Here is a 27,750-nt window from a genome sequence, read left to right on the forward strand (position 1 = left end):
GACCATCAGCAATGACTTCATATCCACAAAAAAAGTGGTAAAGTTCTTTAACAATGCCATGCTCAAGCACATCCCAAGGCTTATATCTGCTATTTAGACAGTCGATTACACTAGTTTATAGTAACTGACCCCAGTCCATCTTGATAGGCGCGGTCAGGCTGGGATGTTCCACCATGCATGTGATCTTCTCTCCTGATCTGTAAAACAAATGGCCCATTAATTGGTTGGCTAATATTAAGTGACAGACAGACAGACAGACAGACAGACAGACAGACAGACAGACAGACGCCGATCTACACGCTGAAATGTGCCGCGATTCGACACATTGATCCGTTGATCTTTGTTAATATTTTGTTTGACTATTTTTGTGTAGGAGCGTGAATGCCCTGCTGGGCTCTCCTCCGCTTTAGTGTTTATTGTGTATTCCACTATTCCCTCCCCATTGCAGAAGCAAATAGGAAGGCAAGAGGCAGAAGAAACTTAGTAACGGGATACGTTATAGCGTATTCCTCTGTGTGTATTCATGTATAGCACACTTGCGCACCGGTCTTTGTGTGCGTTCGTCATGCGTGCACGACGACGAGCTTGCTGCGTGGTTGTGTCTGGAGTGGACTGGTGATAAACTCGTGAGGTGTGTGTGTGTGTGTGTGTGTGTGTGTGTGTGTGTGTGTGTGTGTGTGTGTGTGTGTGTGTGTGTGTGTGTGTGTGTGTGTGTGTGTGTGTGTGTGTGTGTGTGTGTGTGTGTGTGTGTGTGTGTGAGACACTTAATATTAGCCTACCAATTAATGGGCCATTTGTTTTATTTTTAAGAATATATGTATAGGTGTCTATTAGGTGTGTATTTCTATGTATAGGTGTCTGTTAGGTGTGTACCTGGGTGTGTACTCCAGGTAGGAGTGGTACTGGTAGTACCAGTCTCCATCAGACAGCTCATCGGTAGAGGAGAGACCGGAGGTCAAAGGTTCTTGACCTCTCCACCAGGTCACCAGGATCACTTTAGGATAGAAGTCGTAGCTGCTGCACCTCAGCATGTGAGTGTGTTCACCACGACGAGGGGGAGTCTCTGACTTCAGTCTCACTTTGGGCTCCACTCCTAAAAAAATATGATTATTATTATTATTATTATTATTATTATTATTATTACCCTTATTATAATATACCAGTCATAGGAACATGTCATTATCATTAATAATTGTATATCATCCAAATAAGATCCAAATGATCCAGAAAGCTGCAACACACTTGGTCTTCAAACAGCCAAAAATGTTAACGTTTCCCGGCTCTACCCTGTTCTCCTCTCCCTCCCACGTGCTGCCCTCACAGAGTACAAAACACTGATGTTGGTGTACAAAGCAACCAAAGGTATGACACCCCCATATCTTCAAGCATGATCCAACCCTACAACCCCTTCCCGCTCACTCTGAATCTTCTCTAAAAGACCCTGGAAAATGCTCCACACGTCCTAGACTCTTCTTCCTTCTTTAAAACACCCTGGACAACACTCCACACATCCTGGACTCTACTCCCTTCTCTAAAACACCCTGTATAACGCTCCACGCGTCCTAGACTCTACTCCCTTCTCTAAAACACCCTGGACAACGCTCCACACGTCCTAGACTCTTCTCTCTTCTCTAAAACACCCTGGACAACCCTCCACAAGTCTTAAACTCTTCTCCCTTCTCTAAAACACCCTGGACAACGCTCCACATGTACCAGACTCTTCCCCCTTCTCTAAAACACCCTGGACAACTCTCCACACGTCTTAAACTCTTCTCCCTTCTGGCTCCTAAACGGTGGAACAAACTCCCCATTGCAGTTAGAGCTGCAGACTCACTCCCAATCTACCACCATAATCTGAAGACTGTAGCACTAGACCTAGCCTTGATGACCTTGCAGGCTTATGCAAAATCTATGGGGAACATGTGTTGCTACTGGAGTGACTCAATCACAACAATTTATACCCTGGTGTGTTGTCATTTATTTTTTAACTTTTCAAAGATTAATTGAATGGTAAAATGTTTTATATGTGGAACTGGATACATTAGGCAATAACATGGCCTTATCAATAATCAATTTCAGGGTCTATGTTGGTGATTTATATAGGCACGGTACTGTAGCATATCAAAGTAAGTGTCAGTGTTTGGCCACCAGATGGCACTAAAGAATAACATTTCATAGAGTAGCCCTACTGTAGATTCTACAATAGTCTACAGTTTCATTTATATAATTTAATTTAAACATATTGAATAATTCACAGTTACACAGTGCTTTATATAAACAACAATAAACCATTAAATATAATTTAATGAAAATAGTTCAAATGAACTAGAGTAGAAACAAACAAAACAATATATAAATAAACATAATCCTGTAAAATATTGCTAAAGTGATTAAAAACATACAAAACAAACTAGTAAAGACAATAATTAAAATCAGGTGGTGAAATGAAGTGTATAGAGGTGTGTTTTAGCCTGCATGGTTCTTTTTAAAGTTCATTTAAAAACATTAATCCTGGTGTCTCTGTTTTAGGCAGGTCATTATATGAGGGTGAAAACACAAACAAATAGATCTATATGTTTCATTTATACTCGGTGTACGATGGTGACACCACATGTTGTGAGCTTGTAGATCTGCTATTTCCACTGCGTGACAGCGTGTTAGGATAGAGTATAAATCAGGCTTAAAGGAGTAGTTCACCCCAAAAATGACTTATTTTCTATCAATTACACCCCATGAAGCATTGAATTCATGGAGATTTTTTTTGTTTTTGTCTCTAGCGTATATTATGGACCCTAAGTTGCTTATATTAATCTAAACTAGATGGAACTGTGAAATGTAACCTTGCTAAAGTCAGAAGAGTAATCATGAGTGTTGTGACTGGTGAATGCCTGGTGAATGTGCTAATTCTAACACAGCTACAGCTGTCAATCTAACAGCTGAGCCGAATGGTCATTGCTATTTGTATGTGTACCTATGCTTGTGTCGCTCTTATCTTTAGTACATACCTTATATGACTATTTAAAATAGCATCTTTGGTAAATGGTCTACTATAAGAACTGTGTAAGATGGGTGTTTGGAAGGACTGTCACACGTCGTGAGGCTGCTGGGGGGTGGACAGGGGCTCTGCCCCTGGATGACATTGCTATGATGCTGTTTGTTTGATGCTGAATAAATGAACATGGAACCTGGACACCTGACGTCTCTTCTCTTCCTCTTCTTCATTACAACTACAAGCCTGCTAACACGCAGTTTAATGCCTCATCATATACGACATTTTGGCGAGCCAGCTCCATCGTTGTGCTCACTTTTACGGGTGTGTGCTTCGATTAAAGAACCTGTGTATTTTGAGGTGGCCGTGGGAACAGGCCTGTGAGGAGGATCGGATCCGTGGGTGTCTTCCTACGACGGGGAGGACCACCGCAAAGCAAGCCTTGGAGACGTCGGCTCGACCTGGTTTCTACGCCTACGATGAAGGACTCGCAGCGGCGACGCTGTGATGGCTGACTGCTCGGCCTCGGGACCACATCTCAGATGGCTACACCACTACTCTACTCGATGGAGCGCTTGGCTGTGGAGATGGCGGAGCGGAGAACTTTCTGTGTCAAAGTTATCCGTGGGGGGAGGTGGTGTGAGAATGGAGAGGCTATCTTCTGGCTGGAGGACAATGGAACCACCTGGACCTGCGCTCAGCTTTTCTGCTGAGGTACGTGGATATTGAGATAGAGGCGACAACAGCAGCATTATCGGATGGGAACTCTGAACATTCAGGAGAGAGGTTGTATTTTTGGTGATAAAGTGGTTTAAACTACGGAGCGTTGTTTTCGTTGCCGTGAGTAACAGTGTGACGTGAGGATTTTGTTGTTTCACTTTCTGGTCTCTTGTATTTAATGTGGGTTTACTTTGTGATTTATTATTTCATTGAGGGTACACTGTCCTTCTGTTATCAATGTGGGCACTTCCGTTGGTAGTTATCATATGTAATTAAATGGTTTGTATTTTTGGTTGCTCGGCGGGGGGGGACATTGGTCGGGAGGGGGGTGTTATCGGCTTGGTGAGTGTAATTCAACTGTGTTCTTTCAGCTTCTATCATATTAGGGTGGACGTGTGTTATGGTCCCTTTCTAGGTAAAGGAGACATTCGTTCATGCCAAAATATTTATGGTTGGCTGTGTACATTTTATTCTAGAGTTTAAGGAACAGAAAGGCCTGCGCACTAATTGGAAGGGAAATGCATTTTGATGCGACGTGAGCATATTGATGTATTTTCTCTGAATAAGATTTTCTAGGTTGTTTTATATTTTTAAGCTTGTTTTATTGGGAAATAAGTTCCAGTATTGCCGTTATCGTCAGACGAGCGCCATGTGATCCATGACTACGTAGTGATTTAAGCCGACACGTTTCTAAATACCGATATTCTTTCTTATTTTGTGAAACAGTCTGTCTATTTTTATTCTGAAATTTGAGGTAAATCACCCTATGACTCAATTGTGTAATTTCGATGCCTGTATCTACAGTTGCTCTGTCTGATGTGATGTTGTTTGTGTTTACTCTTACTGAATGTCTTTTGTTCTGCTTGAGTTCTATTCTATGAGAATCTAACAGCTGAGCCGAATGGTCATTGCTATTTGTATGTGTACCTATGCTTGTGTCGCTCTTATCTTTAGTACATACCTTATATGACTATTTAGAATAGCATCTTTGGTAAATGGTCTACTATAAGAACTGTGTAAGATGGGTGCTTGGAAGGACTGTCACACGTCGTGAGGCTGCTGGGGGGTGGACAGGGGCTCTGCCCCTGGATGAAGTTGCTATGATGCTGTTTGTTTGATGCTGAATAAATGAACATGGAACCTGGACACCTGACGTCTCTTCTCTTCTCCTCTTCTTTATTACAACCAGCCTGCTAACACGCAGTTTGCTGCCTATTTTACACGACATCTCATTCCTGAGACAATAATTTAATGACCGACGGTCTCTCCGGTAGGAGACTCAAAGAGTCTCCTTTGAGTCTCCTACCGGATACATTAGCATCTTTCCACCAATAATCAAATTATTGTCTCAGGAATGAGACAAAAACTAAAAAAAATCTCCATGAATTCAAGGCTTCATGGGGTGTAATTGATAGAAAATAAGTCATTTTTGGGGTGAACTACTCCTTTAAGTGTTTAAGAGGATCTGAAATGTTTGTCAGCAGATTAAGTAATGTTTTATAATCATTATCAAATCAATATCAACACCATTAATCATCTCTGAATAGAATCATGTGATTTCATGTTATAGTTTATGAGGTGATGAGTGTTGAGTGCTGCTCTGAGATCAGCTCACCTCTCTTGTTCAGAACAGAGGAGTAGTAGAGCTCAATGTTGTGTTTGCAGAATGTCTCTCGGTATGCTCTCCTATAAGCCAGTATTCCAGGATCTTTATTGAGGCGCTCTGCGTTCTTCACACCAAGCTCAGTGTATCCAACATACTGATCTACTCTACTGTCCCACCTGACGAACTCATCACCATCAAAATTCAATGACTCTATGTACTGTATGTCCTTCAGCTCACTGGAGTTAAACACACAGCGGTGAGTGTCATAGAACACATATCCATCTGGAAATAGACAATTAAAAATGTCATTAATGTTCAGTTTTATTATCATCTGTATAATATCAACACTAGGCTAACTGCCCCCCATCGGCCAAATATGTCTCTACATAAAGTCTAAAATAGGTTCAGGATGTGAAATCTGGCATTAAAATGTTTTGAATATATGGCTGAGTAAACAAGGACCCTGTCTGTCTGTCTGTCTGTCTGTCAAACATTTTAGTACTTTTACTTTTGGTACTTTAAGTCAATTTTGATGCCAATACTTTTGCACTTTTACTCAAGTACATTTTGAATTCCGGACTTTTACTTGTAACAGAGTACTTCTAGATTGCAGTATTGATACTTTTACTTAAGTAAAACATTTGAGTACTTTTCCCTCCACTGACTCAGCAAACAAGGTAAATAGTCACATAAGTAGAGAGTAGAGAGAACAATGTAGAGCCTCAAAGAAACTATAGGATACCAGGTCAATCATTATAACAATCAGCTGAGTTATATTAAACAATAAAAAGTTATTTATACTGTAATTAAAGCCTGCATTGCAATCCTAAATGAAAACACTAGACTGTTGCTTTTGAATTTAAATTGCAATATTTTATATAACCCCCAAATGTATCAAATAAATCATCATTCAATTCAAATAATTGAATGAGTGCATTGACTTCTGGGGGGTCCTCAGAAGCCACGCCCACCCCCAGCCGATAGCAGATCTACAATATAGAGAAATGCTCTGTTACAATTAAAAGTCCGTAATTCAAAACGTACTTGAGTAAAAGCACAAAAGTATTTGCATCAAAATGTACTTAAAGTACCAAAAGTAAAAGTACTCATTATACAAAATGTCCCATTTCAAGTTTTGAAATGTATACAAATCTTTTGAAAATAGCAGATCTACAAGCTCACAATGCATCAAATCGTGATCAGTGACGCATTGTGAGCTTGTAGATCGGCTATTTTCAAATGGCCTATAGGGCTGAAGTGGTTACTGTATGTTTTGTAATAATAATCAAAATCTACAAAGTAACTAGTAACTAAAGTTTTCAAATACTTGTAGTGGAGTAAAGTACAATATTTGTAGTGGAGTAGAAGTAAAAGTATTGGAAATTTGAAATACTCAAGTGAAGTACAAATGCCTCAAAATTGTAAATAAGTACAGTACTTGAGTACATGTACTTAGTTACTCACCTCTGTAATTTAATTCATGAATCACAGGAACATTTTGATGGTAACTGTTGTATAATTGTATTATCTTGGATTTTGACATGATTCATATGTCTTTTAATTTAAAATCCAAATAAATAAATTAAAGTGTATCAGATACGCTCAGTGGTCATTGGTCATGGGCCGCGGTAACACGCCGTCCCACCAGTCTTTTGAGCAGGAGCACGCACACGCACATGCATCGATTAAAACAACCCTTAAGTTCACACCTCAACAAAGGCTGCCGACTGCCGGGTGTCACACCAGGTGAATTAACATAGGAATGAGCCTAGATGCATATCAATTGTCCATTGTGTGAACTGTAGTGTAGGTGTTAAGCCACGTGCGCGTGACCTCTTTAAAATAGTGTCCCACCAGAGATAGATTCACCAAATCAACACTGGATACGTTTCCTCAGACGCTTTTTGGATGCTATACGCTTCAAAAAGAAAATCTTTACAGTATGCTATGTATATAGTGTAACACGGTAGAACACACCACTGCATCTACATAGTTGTACCATCTACACCTCACCTACAGCTCAGGCTCCACTCCTTGAGCACATATTCATGTTTACTAGAAATACATATTATTTAGAAAATATTTCACCATAAATGCTTAATATACATGTTTAAACATTTTCATTCATGTTAAATATATTCAACCGTTTTAGTTAATAACTATTGTGTTCATAGTATTCATGTACCTTTCACTGGTGGTTTCTTCGTGGCAGTGCGAATGGTGTCCAGGTTGGCTTTGCAGAGCGCCTGCTGATTCAAAGCTATTTCATAAGTGTCTGCAGGCCAGGTCATATGATCTACAAACGGAGGCTGAGAATCCACCACCTTCCCTTTGTTGAAGTCTGCGTACGCCGACACTTCACCATCCAGTGCATACATGAACTCTTTATATGGGTCTTTAACTGTGTCTGAACAGCCAGTGACTCTAATGTCCTCATGGAACACTGAAAATAAAACAAAGATGAAATTAAATTCAACAACAAACTTCTTCACAGTGACAATAACACATAATCATCATGTTAAACAATCATGTTTGCAGTGGTGGAAAAGGTACTCAAATATTTTACTTAGGTAAAAGTATCAATACTGCAATTTAGAAGTACTCTGTTACTGTCTGGAATTAAAAAAGAATACAAAGGTATAGGTACAAAGGTATAGGTATAAAAATGTACTTAAAATACCAAAAGTAAAAGTACAAAAATGTTTGAAAATAGCAGATCTAAAGTAACTAGTAAATAAAGTTTTCAAATAATTGTAGTGGAGTAAAAGTACAATATTTGCCTGTGAGATGTAGTGTAGAAGAAGTAAAAGTACTGGAAATTGGAAATACTCCAGTAAAGATAAAGTATAAGTACCTCAAAATTGTACTTGAGTACAGTACTTTAGTAAATGTAATTAGTTACTTTACACCACTGCATGTTTTGTTCTTATATGAAGTGAAAGGTTGGATATTAAAAGTAGCTTCCTGTCAAACATTTATTATGAAAGTAATTCATACAGAATGATTTATTTCAATCATGATGTCACAACAACAGTTCCTAACATCTGTTTTAATGTTTGTATTTGGACCAACATTCAAGATCCAATACTGTATATACAGGTACTAAAAGTGTGTGTGTGTGTGTGTGTGTGTGTGTGTGTGTGTGTGTGTGTGTGTGTGTGTGTGTGTGTGTGTGTGTGTGTGTGTGTGTGTGTGTGTGTGTGTGTGTGTGTGTCATGTGCTTATATTGTGCATTATTCATATTTGGTTTTATATAATAACAGTAGATATACATGTATATATTATATAATAACATAAATATAATGTACTTACTTCCTGGGATCGCTTTGACATGAAGTACAGAGGAGAGGATGAGGAGGGTGGTTGTAATCTTCATCATCACTGGTCAAAACTGAACTGAATTTAACAGATGAGAATAAACAGATCAGAATAAATAGATCAGAATAAACAGTCTGAAAGAGAATGAAGGAGGACTCGTTCTCTAGTTCAGAAGAATCAGCCAATCAGATTAAAGATATGATGTTACATCATCTGTTTCCAAGAAGACGACAGTGTGGATTATTGCACATATCATGAACAGTATATAGCTGCTGCTTATGCACCTTATGTCTCCTCATGTACATGCTGTACCTCATGCACCTTATGTCTATGCACCTTATGTCTCCTCATGAACATTCTGTACCTTATGCACCTTATGTCTAACCTCAAGTACATGCTGTACCTTATGCACCTTATGTCTATGCACCTCATGTCTCCTAATGTACATACTGTACCTTATGCACCTTATGTCTAACCTCATGTACATACTGTATGTAAATATCTTTGTTTAATTGTCTCCGCCAGGCCGAAAGGCATGGCGAGAGAGTATGTTTTACCCTCCGTCCGTCCGTCCGTGTGTCCGTGTGTGTGTCCGTGTGTGTGTCTGTGTGTCCTGTCCGTGTGTTAGCAGCTAATCTCTGGCACCGTTGGCCCGGTCGCTGCCAAACTGTGCGCACACACTCCCTGGATGCCAATTCAGAACCTCTGCCTCGAAATTTTCACATGGGCCTGTTATAGCGCCACCTGGTGGCCAATTTGTGCAAAGCCAATTTTTTTTACATTACTCCTACAGATTTTATCCAAACGTCATGCAAATCGGTACACAGTATCTCTATAGTCATGTGATCAACACGGATCTGTCCGATTTCACATATTCCATCCTCATTGGCTAAGGTTCGCTTCCAAAATTTGCAGGATTGGTCCGTTTTGAACAAAATGCCCCAAATCATGAACGCAGCTTGCGATTTCCGTGAAATTTCACAAACACATTCCCACTAGGCCAAGACAGAAATGCCAACCTTTTTCACATTGGCCTGTTATAGCGCCACCAGCAGGTCTAATTTAGCAAAACACATTTTTGGAACAAAATGCCTCAAATCATGAATGCAGTGTCCGATTGCCGTGAACGACCTAAGAATAAATGGCACCCTTTTCACATTGGCCTATTATAGCGCCACCAGGAGGCCACAAGAACGTACCTGACCTGGCGGAGACCTGTGCTCCGAGGAGCACTTTTTCTAGTTCATCTTTCATTCTCTCCTTGCCCCCCTCCCCGTCTTCTTTTATTTCTCTTTCTGAAAAGAACTAAAACGATGGAGCTGCGCTAAAAATAATTCACCCACTAATTTACACATTTAACCTGTGATGTGACAATAAAGATGATTCTGATTCTGTTGAAGAGAAACACAAGAAAGAAAGAAAGAAAGAAAGGGGGACAACTTGAATCAGAAAGTAAAATATCTGGTCAGAAGAGAATATCCAAATAAAATGCTGGAGCACTCCACTGGTCTACTCTGCACATATGTATTATTATGTAGGGTGACAAGGGGGTGCAGTCTCTGAAGACCATATTCACACGGCGGCCATTTTGCTATTAAGTTAATGAAATGCCACCCTGTTTATTCAATGCAAAATGCTAAAATGTCTGCCATGTGAATATGGTTTATTATTTCCAATTCCATAGTGTAAAATAATACCAGTCAGAGTTCCATAGCTTTTGTCCCCCCCCCTCCTCCCCACCCCCCCCCCCTCCGACAAAATCTTGCCCCCCCTACTGACAGAGGCTAAAATCGCTTGTCTGCGTGCGTGCGTGCGTGCGTGCGTGCGTGCGTGCGTGCGTGCGTGCGTGCGTGCGTGCGTGCGTGCGTGCGTGTTCAGCGTCACTGGTAAAATGCTGTTCATGTTCAATAAGCATCATTCCAAGCCTCATTACATCTCACTGCTGAAACCATCAAATGTCTTTAAAAACACACTGGTCGTGTGTGTGTGTGTGTGTGTGTGTGTGTGTGTGTGTGTGTGTGTGTGTGTGTGTGTGTGTGTGTGTGTGTGTGTGTGTGTGTGTGTGTGTGTGTGTGTGTGTGTGTGTGTGTGTGTGTGTGTGTGTGTGTGTGTGTGTGTGTGTGTGTGTGTGTTTGTTTCTGTGTGTGTGTGTGTGTGTGTGTGTGTGTGTGTGTGTGTGTGTGTGTGTGTGTGTGTGTGTGTGTGTGTGTGTGTGTGTGTGTGTGTGTGTGTGTGTGTGCGTGCGTGCGTGCGTGTGCGTGCCAGTGTGTGTCATTTGTTTGTATTGTGCATCGTTCATATTTGGTTTATAAACGTATACACATGTATATATTATATAATAACATAAATATAATGTACTTACTTCCTGGGATGCTTTGAAATGAAGTACAGAGGACAGCATGAGGAGGGTGGCTGTAATCTTTATCAACACTGATCAAAACTGAACTGTATTTAATAGATGAGAATAAACTGTTGAGAATAAACAGATGAGAATAAACAGATCAGAATAAAAAGATCAGAATAAACAGATGTTTACTGAAAGAGAAGTTCTGGAGTCTGAAAGAGAATGAAGGAGGACTCGTTCTTTAGTTCAGAAGAATCAGCCAATCAGATTAAAGTTATGATGTTACATCATCTGTTTCTGGAAAGAGGACAGTATGGATTATTTCACATATCATGAACAGTATAGCTGCTGCTGATGCACCTTATGTCTAACCTCATGTACATACTGTCTGTAAATATCTTTAATTCATCTTTTATTCTCTCCTTGCCCCTCCCCGTCTTCTTTTCTTTCTCTTTCTGAAAATAACTAAAACAATGGAGCTGCACTAAACATAATTTCACCCACTTCTTTACACCTTTAACCTGTGATGTGACAATAAAGATCATTCTGATTCTGTTGAAGAGAAACACAAGAAAGAAAGAAAGAAAGAAAGGGGGACAACTTGAATCAGAAAGTAAAATATCTGGTCACTTCAGAAGAGAAAACCCAAATGAAATGCTGGAGCACTCCACTGGCCTACTCTGTACATATGTATTATTATGCAGGGTGACAAGGGGGTGTGGTCTCTGAAGACCATATTCACACGGCGGCCATTTTGCTATTAAGTTAATGAAATGCCACCCTGTTTCTTCAATGCAAAATGCTAAAATGGCCACCATGTGAATATGGTCTTTTATTTCCAATTCCATAGTTTAAAATAATACCAGTCAGAGTTCCATAGCTTTTGTCTCCCCCCCCTGTTTCCCCCCCTCCCCTCCTCCTCCTATCTTGCCCCCCCCCTACTGACAGAGGCTAAAATCGCGCGTGTGTGTGTGTGTGTGTGTGTGTGTGTGTGTGTGTGCGTGTGCGCGCGCGTGCGTGCGTGTGGTTGGTTGAAGCTTCTCACTGGAAACTCCCCAAACTTGTATTTCACTTCCTGATTCACTCAACAGCCAATCAGGATTATTATTTTATTAAACATCAGCAGTTACTAGAGAAAGAGACATGTTGATGTGAACAACCTGACAGACTGACTGTACATTTATTTATTTATTGTTTTATTTGACTCGCTTTGACAACATAAACATATCATGACAATAGGGAGGGACACTTTGAATCTAATCTATTCCATTTCACAGTGAAATGAGCACCAACAAGGGTTAAATAAAGCTTAGTTTAGGACCAATCAAGGACTTGTTGATCTAGGATTTATTTTAATTAGAGTTGTGTTGTTCATTTAACAAAAATGCGATAACATCCTTAACCTGTGATTAAAACTGAAAGGGTGCACCCCCCCATTCCTAAACCCCCCCAGGGGGGGGGGGGGGTTCGGAATGGGGGTGTGTATGAGTGGGGGGGTTCAGAAATGGGGGGGTGCACCCCTCAAGGGGCGGTAGTGACGGGACGCATCCGGTGAAAGGCGGAATTACACCCACTGTAAACAGGAAGTAAACCAGGGGGGGGGAATGGCGTTGGGCCACAGACGGGATTAAAACACTTCTTTATTGAGAAATACGGACTAATACATTGCACAAAGACTCCGAAGCGTGACTTAACATTTGGAACAACCGGGTAAGCACCTTATATATTTGTTTTGTACATGTATGGAGAAGTACGGGCTTTACTGGTGAAAGTGCAGGACGCACTGGCTGGGGGGTGCAGGCCAAGACTAGACACGAAAGTAAAAGACAGACTTCGATACAATACATCTATGATAGTCTTGATCCAAGGCTTAAAGCCTAAGGCTACATTACTGTGGTTGTTGTGGACCAGGAGGTAGGGCTGTCAGCCTGGAACTACCATTATCATGACATATTATTAGATAATATGATAATATCATAAGATTAATGTGGTTGTTGTGGACCAGGAGGTAGGGCTGGCAGCCTGACATTATCATGTCATAATAGATTAATTGCCAAATAATTGGAGATTATAACGATTTAATTGTTTATTTGGCTTGGAACATTGGAATAATAATTTTTAAAATACATTTCTGTTTGCCTTTTAGGGCTTTCTAAACAATAATTGTGATTATGCAAATGATGTAATAACTGTGACAGGCCTACCAGGACAGGCCTACCAAGCAGAGGAGGAACATCATCATGATGATGGACCATCATCATCATCATGCAGCGCCTGCTGGACACAGCAGCACTCAGTCCTCTCACAGACTGCTGGCCTACAGCGACGCACTCATCTCTATTATAGCTACAGTCATGGTAGGACTGCATTACAACACATTAATATGATCTATTATAGCTACTGTCATGGTAGGACTGCATTACAACAACACATTAATATGATCTATTATAGCTACTGTCATGGTAGGACTGCATTACAACACATTAATATGATCTATTATAGCTACAGTCATGGTAGGACTGCATTACAACACATTAATATGATCTATTATAGCTACAGTCATGGTAGGACTGCATTACAACACAATAATATGATCTATTATAGCTACAGTCATGGTAGGACTGCATTACAACACATTAATATGATCTATTATAGTTACAGTCATGGTAGGACTGCATTAAAACACATATTATATGTATTATAGCTACAGTCATGGTAGGACTGCATTAAAACACATATTATATCTATTATAGCTACTGTCATGGTAGGACTGCATTAAAACACATTATATCTATTATAGCTACTGTCATGGTAGGACTGCATTAAAACACATTATATCTATTATAGCTACTGTCATGGTAGGACTGCATTAAAACACATTATATCTATTATAGCTACTGTCATGGTAGGACTGCATTAAAACACATTATATCTATTATAGCTACTGTCATGGTAGGACTGCATTAAAACACATTATATCTATTATAACTACTGTCATGGTAGGACTGCATTACAACACATTAATATGATCTATTATAGCTACTGTCATGGTAGGAAAGACATTACAAACGTTAACGTTACATTTATTATATGTCAGGACAATAAGGACATAAACACTGATTTATTAATACAAACATTAAAGACTAATTATTATATTATAATTTGACATTCTCACGAACAATAGATATGTTAGATGATTTAAAAAAATATATATATATATATATAAAAAAAGAGTGATGTATCATATTTTGCATGTACACAAATTGCTATTTAAAGGTATAATATAATGATATGCATTTGGATGATGCATCCCATTTTGTGAACCCCTCTCCCCCATGTAACAGTTGCACAACACACGTTTTCCACCTGTTACATTTACATAACTGCTATTTTCTTTTATTTATAGATATTACCTGTTGCACATACCAAGATTGAAGATAACGAGGTAATAATGAGTTAGTATAACACACTCTTGATGCAGAACAAACAAATTGCTGTAAATAATAACGTTCTATGACATACTAAATCCACGTGTGTTTGTCTGTTAGGAGCTAAGGGAAAGCATTCAACTGATGCTGTCAACAAAGATTGCTGTATACTTGATGACATTCATGATTGTCACTATGGCATGGGCTGCTCATGTTAGGTATATGCTATAACTTTATAGATTTTCAGTTTTGTTTCACATGATCTTTTATGTAACAGTGTTTTTGTTTGTAACATGTTTGTCATTCATTCATTCATTCCTGTTTTATGTTTTCACAGATTGTTTCAAGTCATTGAACGAATTGACGATAGTCTTGCACTTCTGAACCTCGTAAGTGTCAAACAGGCGTGACTTTAAGGTGGTGTTAGTTATATGTTTTGGTTGAAACAATTTTTTTTTCATTATAAATTTGAAGCTATAATTATATTTTTGATAGTAAGCATTGCTATATAGAGTGTTTGTTCAGTAACTGGGGTCTCTCCAGCTCTTCAATAAACAGAAAGTTAATGTTCGGGTGGTTTGCCAATATCATCCAATCAAGAGAGCGTTCCCATTTATCAGCTTCACTTTAGTGTTCCAGTTCCAATTTTGTCTGCTAATGTCTTTGTGTAATCACTTCCAATTTCACTTGTTCATCTTGTATCCAGTATAAGTTCTCTATCCTGATTACGGACCACAGCCACGTCACTCTGACTGAGACATGACCATAAACAAACCCGATATGCCCATATATAGACATATATGGAGATCCAGTTGTCCAGAGCCACAGATCCGACTGCTATGCACACAATATGGTCATGTGCACATATGGGACCGACCAATTTAAACTCGGCTCGCACATCTGCAAGGACTGGAGATAGTGTGGTGCCTACCGGATATGCGGTTGTCCAGAACCGCCGATCCGACCGATATGTCCATATATGGGCAATTGGGCATATATGAATATCCAGTTGTCCAGAACCACCGATCCAACCAATACGCCCATATATGGGCATGTCAATATACAGGGTATGGGCATATCTCCATATGGGTATAAAAGGGACACAGACAGGCGGTTACAATGGGTCGGATCGGCGGTGCGACGTAGGTATGAGGGCCGAACCTCTAGTAACTAATATGGGCCAAATGTACGTTAGAGTTATGTCATGCCTTGAATGGTAGTAGAGGGTGGATAAAATAGTAATGTCTGTTTTTCTCTGGTGAAAAGGTTCCCTCTGTTCTAATTTTAAGTTCTGCTCTCGGTTCTGTTTCAGGCCTGCATGATGTTGATAACGTTTCTACCTTACACAGTGAGTATAAGTCGACTGAGAGTCCTGCTCACAGGCATTGTAATAATGTTAGGCAGCTGTGGTGGGTCTATGAAAGGGTACATCATTATACACTGCTGCAAGAGTGTGTTCTCACTCAGTCAACCTGTTTGGTTAAATAGCTTTAGTAGTTGTAGTTGCATGTGACTAAACATTGAATGTCCATGACCATGCCTCCTTCACACTTGCTTTTTACACAGTTTCCTCATCTGGCTCATATTGTTTAAACAGGGTTCAGAATGAACCATAAAGCCGGTTGATTCTCTTGTTCACAACAGAACAGAAAGCGTGGACTCTGGTGTTGTTTTTCCACACTCGTAACAAGGTTGTCTTTTTCTTTCCTCTGCAGTTCAGCCTCATGGCAACCTTCCCTAACAACATCTTGGGGATTCTGTTGTTCTGTGCGTGTGTCATGGTGATAGGTTTAATTCAGGTAAGGAAGGAGTCTGCTGTGCAAAATGAACAGAGAGGAATCAAAACCACGAGGAAATGCCTGTGATTTTTATTTAGTTTTAATACTTGTATTGCAGTTGTTTTGCCTATTTCCCCTAGTTCCTATAGTTCCTCTGATTAAATAGGGAAAGGGGAGTATTTTCTTGGCCCTGAGGGAGGATAAATTGCTTTTACAGTTTCACCCAGCAGATAGCTGCTCAGGTGACTTTCATGCGCGCATGGGGGTTGGGGGGGGAGGGGGCTGTTTTAAGTGTCTTGCTCAGGGACACTTTGACACATACGGTACATTGGGCGAGCCGAGGGTCAAACCGATCTTCCAATTCCCAGACAGCCTCTCTACACACTCAGCATTGATGACCAATGGATGATCTTTTCCCTACAGTTAGTATGTGTCATGTGTAGCAGAGAAGGCCTGCTTTGATTTCTCTAATTAAATCTAATTTAAAATGTGTGTATTCACTCAATATAACATATTGTTGATGCCGGGCAGAAAGCTTGTATCTCCATATTTAAACTTTTTTAGGTTTGTTTTTGTTTTGCAAATTAATGCCCTACTTCGTTGCTTAAGAGTGTCCCTCAAAATATTTTAGAACATTTGTGAAAGTGGTTAAGTCTGTCTGTGTTTTTTATAATTATTTAACCAATGGCTAAAGGATCCATTGGATCCATTGGAACACAGGTTCTTTATTCCATTTCCTGAAAAGTAACATTTTGGACATACAAGATTTCCATTCCATTTGTTTGCCATGATTCTCCTTTTATTTCTAATCAAAATAAAGGAACACTTGAGCTCACGCTCCCTCTGCTACTTGAGCTCAAGTACTAACAGATCCACTCCAGAGCAATGCACGCACATCCAAAACAAACACGGGTGCAGGATGAAGAATACTGAAGATCAAGATAATAAATAACTACCCACACACCACTCTAAATGCTCCCTCAGAGCAAATTGTTTTGGAGGTACTAAGTTTCGCCCATCAGGTCTTCATCAGGTACACGATGAGGAGGTTGGAGATTTAGACGCAAGGACATTTAAACCCTATGGTCGCATCGGACCACTACTAGCTGAAAAGTAGTATTGCCTGAAGCATGAAGCGCAACACCCCACCCCCTTCCCAAGCAGGCATTCTGTGTGACAGAAATTGTGTTTTCCGTGCTGGAGACCTGCATGTTCGAATCGCGGGAAGGACATAAATCTTACGTAGTGCAGCTTTATCCTCTCTCTCTCTCTCATGTGTCTCCAGGCTGTGATTGTGGTCTATGCGTTCAGCCGTCCGTTCCTTCTGAACGAGCAGATCCAGATCTCAGAGAACCAGACCTTCTACAAGCACCACATCCTCAAGGTCATCATGAGGGTTCCCATCATGTGCTTCTTCGCCAGTATCTTCGCGTTCATATTCTTCCAAGTGGTCGGTGGTGCTTTAAAATGTTCTCTCTTTCTGTCTATTCATTTGCAACAAGAAACGGGTCAAGCTGGGTTCTCTGGCGTGCTCGTCATAGATCGAGTTGAGAGAACAGTCTGACTGCCTTTTGTTTAAGAGAAGTCAAGTTGACCCATTATATATTTTATTAACCTTTTAAGACCAGGAACACATCTGTGTCATTTTAAGATTTCTTTGGCTATATAAAAACACGTTTATGTTGCTATATCAGTGGTGCTCCAACTTTTCCATGTCAAACACCCCCAAAATGATATGTATTTGGCCGCGGACACCCATCTCAAAATATGTTGTTCCAGGGACCCCCAGAAGAACAGATCGGAGTAAATGTTAGCTTTAAAACGTATATATTCAAAGATTTGCAAAACATTTCGTTTTTTCAAAAAATAGCAGATCTACAAGCTCATATGAGCTTGTAGATCTGCCGTTTTTGAATAGCACAAAGAAATCAATTGTGAAATCAATTTCAATTGTCAAGCATACAGTATCTTACCTAAATTGGACTGGCTTTTTACTACTACTAAGCAAGGCAGTTAGTAGTTCAGCCAGCTTGCGTGGTGGAAGGCAAACAGTACGGTACCCGTAACTACCAGTGGCAGTGAAACACTGTCTTTGCATCCCTGCAACTTCCATTGGAACGCATATTTCCGAAGGCTGGATATTATATTGTCAATAAAGAGAAGGAATTCCCTTCTACCTGACAATGTGGACAGATTAGGCTTCTTGGCACACAACCTGAAGAGTTCATTTGCAAATTTGTGGATATAACATTTTCCAAGCTACTAGGCTTACTTTTCATTTAAAATGTTGTTGTTTTATATGGATCTATAATGAATTGCACTTTTTGGATTGTAGGGCCAGCCCTACATATAACATAAGGGCAGAAGTATTAAATATTCTCTTAAAATCTTGTCATAAACATATTAATATTCCTGCATCCAGTGAGCACCTGAACTGTTGTCTACTAGTATCTCACACAGCTTTTTCTTAGACTATGAATTGTTGTACTATATATGCAATTTAATGTCTGATTTGTACTTTTTAAATGTTGTTATTGTAAAGCACTTTGTAACTTGTTTTTGAAAGGCGCTATATAAATAAAGTTATTATTATTAACTTTGTTTTCATTTTGTCTCGCAGGCCTACGTGCTCTTAGCCATTGTGATCTTCTTGCCATACATCACCCAGTCGTTAAAGTGGTGTCGCAGCAAAGCCATTGGTAAGGAATGATTCATCTTAAGCAGTGTTGGGCAGTAGAGCAAGTTGGTATCTTATCAATAAGGATCTTTAGCTGGTTAAGTGACCTCCGTGAAGGTGGGTAGGTGGTCACCTAAAGCTGGAGCACGTAACTCCGCTCTGGTTAAGAGCTCCTGTGCATGTTCTTGTAGCTCAGCTATTTTTTTTTGAAAGATTTAGAAAGTTGAAGTTAAGTGGTCTATCTGTGGATTTATAAATATTTAACCAATGAAAAGTATTAAAGAGCTTATAACTAAATATTAACTACATTGGGTCCATTAGAACATAGGCTCCAGTTTGGTTTTCTGCTTAGATTAGATTTTTTGTTACAGAATATGAATGTATGTTTGTTTCAGGTCAAAGGGAGGAGACTCCAGAGTCCATGCAGATGTTTTTGTACCACCCCAATGAACCCCTCAGCAAAGAGCGCGTGGAGGCTTTCAGTGACGGAGTTTACGCCATCGTAGCCACACTCCTCATCCTGGACATTTGGTTTGTTGAATCCCTTTATTTTGTTGTCATAATACAGTAGGATTAATGGAGGGTAAATACCTTTTTTTAAATCAATTATTTTCACTGAAACATTTCAGTACAGCAGGCCACATGTGCCAAGGGATCATCAAGTCCGTCGACTTGAGCGGTTCTTTTGTGTTTTATATCGATGTGTCAAAGAAAATCTGAACTAATCACCGTTTCCATGTCCTGTGGGGCCTTCAGCGAGGACAACATTCCCGATGCAGACACGGTACAGAAGCAGTACGGCGGCAGTCTGGTCGCAGCTCTGCAGTCCTACGGCCCGGAATTCCTGGCTTACTTTGGCTCCTTCGCCACCGTCGGTCTCCTCTGGTTCGTCCACCACTCCCTCTTCCTCCACGTCACCAGAGCCACGCGTTTCATGGGCCTTCTCAACACCTTCTCCCTCGCCTTCGTCGGAGGCTTGCCTCTAGCCTACCAGCTGACCCACGAGTTCCCGCGCAACTCCCGCAACGAGCTGGAGGCCATTCAGATCAGCTGTGTCATCATCTTCTTTGCGGGCATATTCCAGCTAGCCATTTGGATCGTCGCACTGTTTGATGAACGGAACACTCTGCACCCAAAAGTGAGATACGGTGGATCAGAGCATGCCTTTATGCTAGCGAAGCTAGCGTTGTATCCGAGTATAGCGTTCGGGACGTTTTTTCTAACGTGTATTTTGAGTAGATTTAGCACATCTATCTTTCACCTGATGGAGATCACGGTGCCATTTGCCTTTCTGGTGTTAAGGTTGTTGGTACGTGTTGCCTTGGCGCTTTTGCGGTTAATGTTCTGTCCTGATAGACCAGATGTTCAGTCGGTTTTAGAGGAGGAGGAGGAGGAGGAGGAGGAAGACCCTAGATTGCCCTTTAATGCACTAGTCACTTAGCTTTGAAGGAAGTGGCCATTGGAAAGTGAAATGTTTGTTACTGGAAATGGGCATTGCAAATATGCATGGCCTTAAGGGGGAATGTGGGGTTAGATTGATCCTATTTATTTAGATTCAGGTGAGCGGTACCTTAAATCTGATTACCCATTACAAAATAATCGAACACGATAAGTTTCAATTTAAAATCTTAAGTACTGTGCCGTTTAAGGAAAAGCGCACAAAAAAAGAAATGGCAAGGGAGGCAAAACTGAAACATTGTGACATGCTTTAAGAACTTGTAGAGAATGAGCCGAAGGAGTCCCGTCTTGTACCATTGGGGCAAACAAACGAGGGAAGTGACAGCAGGTGAGTAGATACTGCAGGACTGATGAGGGAGTGGAGACAGGTGTGTAGGTAACACTGAGGTGAGGCGAAAGGAGAGACAGACTCCTCCTAAACAGTATTATTGGATCAAGCTTATAAAAACTGACATACAACGTGTTGATATCTTTAGTTTTGAGGGCGTGGATCAGTACATAAATTGGGCCAATCATCACAAAACTGTAAGTACCTGAAACATACCCTGTGTAAAATTACGAAGCTGTTGGAATATTTGGCCTTAAATTAATGTCTGTACAATTGTAATAGTTGGAAGCTGTCTTTAATACAGGTGTTGGAAACTTCATCTTTATCTAATTCATCACCTTCCTCTTTAACATCTTCTATTCTGTGCTTGGACCCCATTAGTTTGCTGCTTGTGGATGGCCATAATATTTTAAAGTGCCAATTGGATGTAGAAGGGTAAAGTTCAACAGTAGAGAAATGATAATGCAGTTGGAGATGGATTCTTCCATTTTTGGCTTTGACATAGCAGGGAGTGATCGACCCCTGGCCACAGTCTGATGTAGAGTCAACCCCCCCACTGGACATTGAGGGTTAGAACAGTGGGGAACGTGCAATGACTTTGGAGGAGCAGGAGGTGGAATTGAGTGTACTGTAGATCATGGGTTCCCAAACTTTTCAGCCCGCGACCCCAAAATAATTCGGCCATTGACTCGCACGTTCGGTGCGCATTTGCAATGTATTAAAATGGTAAAATGTACCATTTGTAATCATTTTTAGATTGTATTTCATCCATTCTGTTGATTTACAATTTTCAAATGTTTTAATTATTTTTTTAATGACCCAAAATAATTTCGCGACCCCACCGTCAGTGTCCCGCAACCCCAAGTGGGGTCGCGACCCCAACTTTGGGAACCCCTGCTGTAGGATGGAGGGTATTTGAACCTGTGGTTATGTAGTAAACTGGGTGAGTGATGGGCTAGAAGGACAATGACGCATTGAGGACTCTCCTCAGTGGGGTGTTGTATAGATTTGTCTGTAGAACGATGAATGAGAATCTCTTAAAAGGTGTGTGATTTGGAGGAACAACTTTGATATCGAACACAAACTGAAGATGCATAGACACTCCGTCCAGTTACTGTTATGTTTGATTATGACATGATGATAGAAGAGGGAACTTTGTTTAGTTACAGGTTCAAATGTCAGATGTGCAGGCCATATCTAATCAATGTGTTGTGTTCGCCTTTTCTTTTAAAAAGCAATTTAAATATTGGAGTCAGTGTGTGATTAAAAAATGTTTGTGTATAATGCCACCCCTTTTAAAGCTTTATTTATTTTTGTAGGTAGGTTGTTTGTATGTAGTTCTGCTAAATGACTGTAATGTTCCTTTAATATTTGTATATCTACTCAGTTTTGAAAGAGACTTGGGATATTAAACTTGGAAATTGTTTAATTTTGAACTGAAATCTATGTGATTTCCTTTGAATGATCACTATTTTTGTATGTAGAAAGTATTCCTAATATGGCATATGTAACGTACGTACATGGTCCAGTAGATGGCGCTGTGAGGGTCCGGTCAAAAGCCAGATCCCAATGCTCAACTTGCTGCCTCCTCCATCCTCCAGCATGGCTGTGTTAGTGTTAGATTGGTGACCTGCTGAAATGTGTGACCATCTTGTTGACTTCGTTTATCAACAGAGTATACTAGGTTTAACTGTTAATAAACAAACGGCAGTGATTTGCGTTCACAAGATGGTCACATATTTCAGCAGGTCACCAATTTCACCATAACGCCCGATGGTAATCATTACTATAGAGTGTTTGTTCAGTAACAGTGTTAAATAGCTCTATATTGTGATAGTAATCATTACTATAGAGTGTTTGTTCAGTAACAGTGTTAAATAGCTCTATATTGTGATAGTAATCATAGCTATAGAGTGTTTGTTCAGTAACAGTGTTAAATAGCTCTATATTGTGATAGTAATCATTACTATAGTGTTTGTTCAGTAACAGTGTTAAATAGCTCTATATTGTGATAGTAATCATAGCTATAGAGTGTTTGTTCAGTAACAGTGTTAAATAGCTCTATATTGTGATAGTAATCATAGCTATAGAGTGTTTGTTCAGTAACAGTGTTAAATAGCTCTATATTGTGATAGTAATCATTACTATAGAGTGTTTGTTCAGTAACAGTGTTAAATAGCTCTATATTGTGATAGTAATCATAGCTATAGAGTGTTTGTTCAGTAACAGGAGTCTCCAATTGTGTCTCCAGCTCTTAACTAAACAAATGCACTGTTACGAAAACCCTTTAGGGTCTAGGTCTGGGTTTGTAACACAGGATGGAAAAACGGATTGTTGAGCAAGGGTGTGCAAATAATGGAGGCGAAACAATGGTTGAGCAAAAGGTGCTAGGTGCTTTTACTCTGCAACAGTCTTATTTACAATATGTACATGGAAGTATGCACAGGGCATAAGATGTAACCAAAACAAAAGTAAGCCACTACCAGGGGACTCGGGTGTTGCCAAAATAACAAACAAAACAGCTAGGGAACAAAGGACAGCTTAACTACCTGACTAAATCGTAACTAGTACAAAACAAAAGACTGCCTACCTAACTACACTAACAATGACCAGTGTCAAAATACATAGGTGGCAAACACCCCTTACCTAGTGTGCTTAACAATGTTCTTCCTACGTGATGGCTATGTACAGAGGCCTCTGTCTTTCCTGTCCCAAGGCAGCAGCATACACATAGCAGGTTTAACTGTATAATACTTTCAGTAGCTTCTGGTTAGCTCTGGGCATATAGCTGTATACAGGTGAAATGTTGGTGAGAGAGTGAGCTGAGGTGGAACCCAGCCTTTTATAGGCAGCAGATGGTGGTGATTGGATGAAGGCGGGGCCAGGTAACAGTTTGATGGACAGCTGATGGGTTGGTGACTTCAGACCTGTAGTGAGTGACAGAGGGGAGAGATAGACAGGAGAAAACCACAGTAGCAACCATAGTGGAACGTAACACGCCCACCAACAAGAACGAACTTACACTAAGTTTGTTCTTACCTTAGTTATATATATACAAATAAACTTACCAAACAAAACAAAAAAACGTACACTTATGCACGCGACAACGCATCGGCCAGAACATTCTCTACGCCCTTCTTATGCTTAATTTCTAGGTTATAGTTTTGGATAATGAGGGCCCACCTCATTAACCGCTGGTTCTGATTATACATTCTGGCCAGGAAAACCAATGGGTTGTGGTCAGTGTATATAACCACCGGTATAGAGCTGGACCCAACATACACTTCAAAGTGCTGCAATGCCAACAATAAGGCCAGCGCTTCCTTCTCGATGGTGGAATAATTCAACTGCGGCTTAGTAAACTTACGAGAGAAGAAACAGACGGGATGATCAATTCCATCAGCACTTTCTTGAAGCAATACAGCCCCAGCCCCCAAGGCACTTGCATCTACCTCTATTTTGAAGGGTAGGGCAAAGTCTGGGGCAGCGAGAACAGGAGCACTGCATAGTAACGCTTTGGCCGTTTCAAAGGCATGCTGACACTCCGAGGACCAGACAAACTGTCTAGTAGCACTAAGCAAGCTGGTTAAAGGAGCCATAACCGAGGAAAAGTTACGACAGAAGGATCTATAGTAGCCCGACATTCCAACGAATCGGCGTAACTCACGCTTGTTGGTTGGGGCCGGGTAATCGATAATAGCCATTACCTTTGCATGCACAGGACGCACTTTTCCCAAGCCAACCTCCTTACCCAGATAAGTAACCGTTGCTTTTCCAAATTCACATTTGGCCAGATTCACAGTTAACGTAGCTTCTCTCAACCTGTCAAACACCATCCTCAGGATGTGGATGTGTTCTGACCAGGTGTCTGTATAGATGACCAAGTCATCCAAGTAAGCATTACAGTGGGGAATACCAGATAACACAGTGTTAACTAACCTCTGAAAAGTGGCTGGAGCATTTCGCATGCCAAAAGCTAACACATCATACTGCAGGAAATCATCGGGAGTGACAAACGCAGATATCTCTGAGGCACGGGCTGTTAGGGGGACTTGCCAATAACCTTTCAGCAGATCAAGTTTGCTCACAAACTGAGCTGAGCCAACATTATCAATACAGTCCTCCATCCGTGGGAGAGGATAGGAGTCTGGTACTGTGACTGCATTGACCTTGCGAAAGTCAGTGCAGAACCTAGGAGTACCATCAGATTTTGGCACCAACAAGCAAGGTGAACTCCAAGGACTGGAACTCTGTCTTGCTAGACCATTACTTAACAGATACTGTACTTCCTTCTTCATGGCTGCCCGCTTGGTGGCGTTGACACGGTACGGATGCTGTCGAATGGGTGTGGGATTACTCACAACTATGTCATGCTCTATCACTGAGGTGCGAGTAGGGGTGTCATTAAAGAGCATCGAATACTCTGTGATTAACTGAGTAACATCCGCACGTTGTTCTACAGGCAAGTGGGCAAGATGGGAAGACAGGTCTGCCAATATTTCTGAATTAGCCAGCCTGGCACACTGCTGAGGTGCATATCTAAGCTTAAGACCATCATCATCTGGAGCAGTGTTAAACACAGTGGAAACTGAAGCTACAGCTGAAACAAGTGGAACATCACTCTCAGATGGATCTGGAGCTCTGGCATGGTACAACTTGAGCATATTGATGTGACAAACACGGGTGCTGCGCCTGCGTTCAGGAGTAGAGATAACATAATCGGTGTCACTCAACTTCTCCACCACCGAGTAGGGACCTGAGAAGCGAGCGGACAATGCAGAACCTGGAATAGGCAGTAAGACCAACACTTGATCTCCAACACAAAAGGATCGTGCAACAGCACTCCTATCATAGCGCTTCTTCATAATACTCTGGGAGGTGGCAAGTGTTTCTTTAGCTAGAGAGCAAGCCCTACGTAAGCGCTCTCTAAACTGGCTCACATATTTCAACATGTTCGTAGCCTTAGTGAATTTGTCAGGAGACAGGATTTGCTCTTTCAGAACCTGAAGTGGACCTCGCACTGTGTGACCAAAAACCAGCTCTGAGGGGCTGAAGCCCAGTGACTCCTGAACAGCCTCTCGTAGTGCCAGCAAGGCAAAAGGCACACCCTCATCCCAAGCACTACCCACTTCCAAACAATATTTCCTCAGTACTGACTTTAATGTCTGATGCCAACGTTCTAGTGCCCCTTGTGACTCAGGGTGGTAAGCGGAAGAGACTCTGTGCTCAATTCCGAGAGACCCTAGAACTTGTTTGAACACACGGGACAGGAAATTAGTACCTTGGTCACTCTGGACCACTTTGGGAAAACCAAAAGTAGAGAAAAACTTTGTCATGGCCTTAACAACTGCTTTCGCAGTAATAGTGCGAAGAGGAATAGCCTCGGGAAATCGGGTGGCCGTACACATTAGAGTCAGGAGATACTGATTTCCATTACGGGACTTGGGTAGTGGTCCAACACAATCCACTATGACGTGACTGAAAGGTTCGCCCATTACTGGGATAGGACAGAGAGGAGCTGCGGGGATGGTTTGGTTAGGTTTACCTGTTATCTGACAGACATGACAGGTTTTACAAAACTGGGCAACAGAGGTCCTCAACTTAGGCCAGAAGAAATGTTTCAACACCTTGTTGTAGGTCTTAGTGATTCCTAAGTGACCAGACCAAGGGGTCTCGTGTGCCAGTGACAGCACTTGGTGGCGAAAGGGGGTAGGCACAACCACCTGAGTCACCACACCCCAATCCATGCCGGCTGCAGCAGGCAACGACCACCTCCTCATTAGCAAGTCATCTTCAACAAAGTAAGCTATTGGCTTACACTTGGCAGCCACAGGAGAAATAGCCAAGTTGAAGCAATGGTCTAGAGAGGGATCGTTGTTTTGTGCAGCAATTATCTGTTTACGAGAAACTGGAAGCTTAATGGACGGCATATGTACTGACTTCTCAAATTTTGCTTTTGCCTGACCAGTTGGACCTTGGGGAAGAACATCAGTAGAAAGCGGAGTGGCCAAGATGGAGTCTGACAAGTCAACAGGCTCACCCCACTTGTGTTTCTGTGCACGTGTAAGCACACAGGCAGGGAAGATAACTGGACCGGTTTCTGAGCCACATGGCATAGCCTGGGCCTCAGGGTGTTCAGTAACCTCTAACACTGGATATACCTTGTCACCAGCAATGTCGTTGCCCATTATTAGGTCTATACCAGGAACAGGCAACGCAGGGCGCACAGCTACTTTAAAACAGCCAGAAACCAGTTTTGTGTCAAGGAGCACATGGTGTAGTGGAACCTTAATGAAACTCATATCAATTCCCTGAGCGATACTGTATGATCCAGAAAACGATGCATCTGACAGAGGCAACACATCGGTCAACAGGAATGACTGGTCTGCCCCAGTGTCTCTCAAAACACGAATGGCCTTTCTAGTGCTGGATTCTCCAACCAAAGACACTATGCCCTCAAAGGTGAACGGCTTGAAACCATCACTGTAATTACGAACAGGGCTGTTGGGCGCCTGCTGCTCAGGAACTGTCCTGACAAAACCCATAGCTTTTGGATTAGCAGGTCTGGGGGAACCACCATTCTTCCTTTTCAACTGAAAACAATCCTTCGCAACATGACCCTTAGCGTGGCAATAATAACATTCTCGCTCCTCCCTAGTGCGCACAGGAGAGGTGCGGTTATCTGGGCGTGCACCAGACACAGAAGGACCCTTACCACGAGGTGTCCCAAACACATCCTTATGGGTTAACATGTACTCGTCAGCGAACACCGCTGCTTCAGCAATCAGAGAGACCTTCTTTTCGTTAAGATGGACAACACACCGTTCCGGAACACATTTCTTGAACTCCTCTAGCAGGACTAACTCTCTGATTGCTGCAAAATCACTAACGTTGCAAGCAGCACACCATTTATCGAACAGGACTCCCTTCTCCCTGGCAAACTCTACAAAAGTATCAGTGGAACTTTTCCTAAAGCTTCTAAACTTTTGCCTATATGCCTCAGGCACCAGTTCGTAGGCACGGAGAACAGCAGTTTTACATATCTCGTAATCGAGGCTGTCGGCAAGAGGCAAGGATGCCATTACATGTTGTGCTCTACCGGTT

General features: G+C 41.3%; 2 protein-coding genes across 2 annotated transcripts in view; one reads left to right on the forward strand and one right to left on the reverse strand.

Annotated features, from left to right (window-relative positions):
- Positions 1-3,543: 3,543 nt before the first annotated feature.
- The window catches only part of LOC308089095 (uncharacterized protein), a gene marked incomplete at its 3' end in the record, with an annotated part of 41,535 nt that continues 17,328 nt past the window's right edge, over positions 3,544-27,750 (reverse strand). Inside the window, exons 4-5 of the mRNA XM_080433667.1 lie at positions 5,325-5,597; positions 3,544-3,695 (exon numbers count right to left, since the gene is read on the reverse strand). Coding sequence (XP_080289793.1) covers positions 3,544-3,695; positions 5,325-5,597 — 425 coding nt within the window. The remainder of the gene's footprint in view (positions 3,696-5,324; positions 5,598-27,750) is intronic.
- On the forward strand, positions 13,218-20,301 carry LOC308088249 (endosomal/lysosomal proton channel TMEM175-like; the record flags this gene model as incomplete). The annotated part of the gene is made up of 10 exons (XM_080432653.1): positions 13,218-13,334; positions 14,384-14,422; positions 14,526-14,623; positions 14,743-14,794; positions 15,718-15,753; positions 16,121-16,204; positions 17,469-17,633; positions 18,804-18,882; positions 19,256-19,391; positions 19,617-20,301. 10 exons carry the CDS (start codon positions 13,218-13,220, stop codon positions 20,299-20,301), a joined length of 1,491 nt encoding a protein of 496 aa, XP_080288779.1.

This window comes from Gymnoscopelus braueri, assembly GCF_963280865.1.
Source record: "Gymnoscopelus braueri genome assembly, chromosome: 7".
NCBI lineage: Eukaryota > Metazoa > Chordata > Actinopteri > Myctophiformes > Myctophidae > Gymnoscopelus > Gymnoscopelus braueri.